Genomic DNA, 5099 nt, shown 5'->3' on the forward strand with positions numbered 1-5099 from the left:
TGCAGGGTCTCACTACTAGATCGGACTCATAGTGATCTGCCTCCCAGAGGCTGTGATTATAGGTGTGTGCCACCATGCCCAGTCTCAACATCTCTGTATGCCCTGGTGGTGGGGCTGGCACAGCAGGCCCTCCTAATTTCTTTAAGTCACTCACATTATGTTAGTTTATTTCTTACCTTATCAGATTATTCTGGAAAGAGGCATTTATTTGAATAACATCTGACAACTTTCAGTCTCATAATTATTTTCAATTGTACTTCTAATCATTATGCATTCATTTGACATGATGTACAAATGGGCCAGTAGTGATAACTACCTTATTAAAATATGTTTTCATTTATAGCAAGATTTTATTTATTTATAGTTTTATTTCATGGTTATATGAATTATTCTAATTATCAAAGAAAGAATTCTAAAACATGGTTGAGATATGATAGGAAGCACACAAATTAAGTTCAGTGTCATCCATGATATAAAATACTACCAGAATACATGGAGGCAGTTCATGTACTCCTAATGCAGCTGTCAGCCAACTGTCCAACTGTAATGTACTCCACATTATAAATAAGCTATTAATTGAGGCAGCTTCTAAGAGTCCTACCACCACACGTCCTTTGTGCTTTATAGATTTCTTTTTCTGCTTTTTTTCCAGTCTAATCCACCTCATGCCAATACGTCTGTTTTCATTTGCTTAGAAAGGGAATTTTCTTTTGGAATTTATATTATAAACAGTTATGAAAAATGATGTTTGACATGAATATTATTAAAGTAGACACAATATGACAACTTACATACATTCATTATAGATACTCATTTATTGTTTGTCAAACACAAATAGACTCATGCAAGGTTTGAATTTTGTTCAGTACTCATGGTCTTCTTACAAATTCAAAACTCTAAGTTTTCTCTGTAGTATTAATTTGACTGTTGCCATGGGAGATGTTTCATAATAGTAAATATTAAAAAAAATACAAATTGTCTACCTGAAAGTTTTCTGAAGCATAAAATTTTACATGTAATTTTTGTGTGCTCCTTTTTATAACATTGTGACATTTTGCTTAGATGTAATTCTAGGTGTGCTCGTACTGGTTCTGATGAGCTACTTCTCTTTGGGGCTTCCAGGCATCTTGGCAGTTAATTCAGAAAGAACTGACTTAAGAGTCTAAGTCTAGTTGTATCACATCTTCAGCACTCTTGTTGATGTGGTAAAATGGGATGTTTTGTAAATAAAGATGGCATTTGTGGAATGTTCCTTTAGAGATGCATTGTTTTTTTCAGTTTATTATCTATCAGATACATTTTTTAGCATGGGATCTCAGTTAAGTAAATTATAAAGGAAGATTTTAAATTAAATGCTATGGAACTTATATTAAGAATAACAAATTATATTCTTTTAAAAATGTATTTATTTATTTCTTTGGCACAGGGTGTCACTACGAAGCTTGGCCTTCTAGTGGTCCTCCTGTCTCAGCCTCCACAGCACTGGGTTTATGGGCACGAGAAACCATGCTCTGTTCTGTGGCCAGACACAGCATGGGGCTAGCATGCAGCCCCATGCAATCTCTACCAGAGATTGAACATGGGCCCTTGCACTTGCCATACAGGCATCTAGACCACTGAGCTATCTCTCCAGTCCCAAGAATAACAGATTATATTCTGCAAATTGTTAATCAAGTTTTCACTATGGAAATGTGTAACATAGATGTTTTGCTTTGCCTGTACAGAGAACATTTGTTTTATTTATTCCGGACAGTAGTATAAAGGAAACACACAAAAGCAATATTTTGGCTCTAATCAATAGATTTATAATATTTTAATAACATATATCATTTTAATAGAATATCCTACTCCTGTAAAGAAGTTAATCCATGCTCAGGTGGGAAAATTAGATCAATTTCAATAAGATCTAAAGTTTCTTTCCATAAGTAATTGCAGTTATTTTGTTTTGTAATGAATAAACTACAGAAAGTGCATAAGTCAAAGATGACACGGATTGGTACAGGTTCAAAACCTGAAGGTTCCTGTACAACAGGCAGCAAAATCGAAATGTAGAAAATCGGGACTGGCCAGATAGCTCAATGGATTAAATCACGAGCTTAGGCAGATGCAAGCACCAGGGCTCGACACCCAATGTGCCATGCGGGTCCCATCCCCAGGTTGAGCTGAGAGTGCGACTGAGACTGGGCGTGGTGATGCGCGCCTGTAATCCCAGCGTGCAGGAGGCTGAAAACAGGAGGATCACTACGAGTCCAATCTGTGTAGTGAGACCCTGTAGATCCTGTACTAAATACATTAAAAAAATTAGAAAAAAATGTAGAAAATCAAGACCTTGAAGCCCCTATCATGAACTCTTTCAAAAGTCACCACGCGCCTCTGCAGTCAGCAGTCTACCAGATGCGGTTCTGACACTGTACAAGCATCCTAGGCTCTTGCCAAGTTCTGCACCACTTGTTTTACAGTGTAGGCTTTTAGATTTTCTAATTATGTTCATATTTCTCCTGATAATCAAATGTTATGTTTCATTGTGCAGGTCCACAGTGGTATCCTTCTCGAATTGGGCTACAGCTGGAATGTGGTAAGAACCAATTTCCGGTGATCGATGTGTTGAATTTAGAATCCCTTTTCTATCAGGAAGAGCTGACATTTATTGTTTGCTACATTCTTCTTTGATCCTCCTAAGAAGCTAGTGCTTCATTTTTATAGCTGGTAAAGTTTAGTACCAAAGGGACGGTTTTTGCCAATTTGCTGTCTGTAAGTCTCACAGGTAACATCTAAACAAGCATTTTTCTTTCTCCAAAGCTTTAACTGTTGAGCCATTACAGTTCTCCTGGTCTTTCATATATTTTCAGGGATAATACTTGTCCCTTTAACTGTGTTTACTATCATTCTCCTATCATGAATGGAAAAAGTGAATATACAGAATTATATTCAGTATTCATCCTCAGGTTTCTAGGATTTTAGAAACTCTTAGCAAATGTATAATATGCTTAAAATGAATCCTATTTAAGAATCATCATTATTGGTATTACATCAACTGACCTTAAATGTGGGAATTTTTAATTTTAATGAAAACTCTGGGTAAAATACATTGTTCATCTTTTTTATTTCATTTTGTAGGTAGAGAGGGACAGTTAAAGTTCTTTATGTCTGCAAGAGGCACTTGATAAGAAAATGAAATGCCTAAATTTTCCATTATATAGTGAACTGAAATTTCATATTATATTTGCTGATATTTAAGCCATCTATTCTCAGAGATAATTGAAAATTTAAAAAACCATGAATTTCCTAAATTTTTTTGAAAATTTTGTTTGTTGTCATTGTTTTCTCAACATTCAATCATTCAGTGACACCTGTATACTAAAAACCATAATTGGAATCCATAACATTTTAAGAGTTCACACTGTTTTTCGCTGAGTATTGAATGTAAGGATTTTACATTGAGATGCAATTCTAGCCTTATCTGTCTGCCTGTCTATCTATCTGTCTATCTATCTATCTATCTATCTATCTATCTATCTATCTATCTATCTATCTTTCTTTCTATCTATCCATCCATCTACCTATCTATCTACTTACCTACCTACCTACCTACCTACCTACCTACCCACCTATCTATCTTTGGGAGCATGGTGTTGCTAAGTTCCTACATTGTCAAAGGTTGAGCTGACAATCCTCCTGCCTCAGTCATCCAGAGTGATGGAATTATAGACTTGACCCACAACATCCAGCTAGAAGTCACACTTTTGATTATCACAAAATCTTTCCTGCTCAGATATGCAAGTCAGTTTTTGCACTTTAATACAATTTAAATGAGCAAAATCATTCTCACAGTGTCCATGCATGGGTTCAAATGCATGCATGAAGTGGAAAACTTGTGAGCATTCTGAACTTCTCTCAGTACAAAGAAGGGGCACCAAGAATGTATTTGGCACCAATGTCAAATATGACTTCCATTGGAAGGCACTGTAGGAGGCGGAAGAATCTGTCACTTGGATTCTCTGTTGAATATGACATTGTACTTTTGATTACATTGATTTATCTGCTCAAAGATGCCAGAAGGTTATCAGAATAAAGAAGAAAGGGTGAGCCAAATAGCTCAGTGGATTAAAGCACCTTCTTAGGCAGATGCAGGGGCCAGGAATTCAATCCCCAGGACTGCAGTACTTGTCCTGCCCCCAGGGTGCACTGATAGGGTGATTGAGACTGGACATGGTGGTGCACACCTCTAATCCCAACACTTAGGAGGTTGTAAACAGGAAGATCACTATGAGTCCGATCTAGTAGTGAGAACCTGAACACCTTATTGACCCTTCCCTAAAATACAGAAAAAAAAAAGAATAAAGAACAAGTGTTTTCTAGATCCTTGGATAAGAATACGATGATGCATTTAGTAAATGAGTACAATAATTTAATGACAGAAGGAAGGTACGGTATAAAGAAAAGTTTGTTCAGGTAAACACAGAATTTTAACCTTGACCCTTCTATGCAATGATCCTCTTGTTTACTTAGCCACAGTTTCATTTCTAAGGTAGAATTAACAAAACTTCCAAATCCTTTAAAATTTTAAATTAGGTTATGGTGGTAAAATATATAATCGTGGACTTTTCTTCTCTTCACACTAGTTGCAATAATATATAAAACTGTTTGTACAGTATTCATGTTATAGCTTCACAGTTTTGACAATTTAAGATTAGGGGTATGCAGCACAAAGCCTGGTCCATTCTTGGCAAGAAATGTGCAAAGCAAGCTAGAGTTAATCTGGGCAAAAAACTTTGAGAACATTAACTGGACAAAGCATGACTTAAAAAGAAAAGCAGGCACTCCAGTCATGGATTTCTCTTGGTTTCACATATTTCTCAGTTGGAAAAGCACCTGGGTCTTGGTTCTTGAGTCAGCGGATGATATGCTTCACAGTACATCTGGACTTTGCTGTGTTTTTTCTTTAGAAGTGTCATATTGCTCAGGGACTACATTTTAAAAATGATGTTGATTCTCACTACCTTGAAGTAAGAAAGAATGTTAAAGGAGTAGAAAATAATCCTCTAAGAAGGGCAATACATGTGCATCAGAAAGTTTTCTCAGATGTAAGTTGGCCAATG

The 5099-nt window shown here is 36.2% G+C and overlaps 1 protein-coding gene across 1 annotated transcript in view; it reads left to right on the forward strand.

Annotated features, from left to right (window-relative positions):
• The window catches only part of Tecrl (trans-2,3-enoyl-CoA reductase like), a 148642-nt gene that overhangs the window by 88011 nt on the left and 55532 nt on the right, over nucleotides 1–5099 (forward strand). Inside the window, exon 3 of the mRNA XM_004644088.2 lies at nucleotides 2531–2592. Coding sequence (XP_004644145.1) covers nucleotides 2531–2592 — 62 coding nt within the window. The remainder of the gene's footprint in view (nucleotides 1–2530; nucleotides 2593–5099) is intronic.

This window comes from Octodon degus, unplaced genomic scaffold (genome assembly GCF_000260255.1).
Source record: "Octodon degus isolate 3935 unplaced genomic scaffold, OctDeg1.0 scaffold00191, whole genome shotgun sequence".
In the NCBI taxonomy this organism is placed as follows: domain Eukaryota; kingdom Metazoa; phylum Chordata; class Mammalia; order Rodentia; family Octodontidae; genus Octodon; species Octodon degus.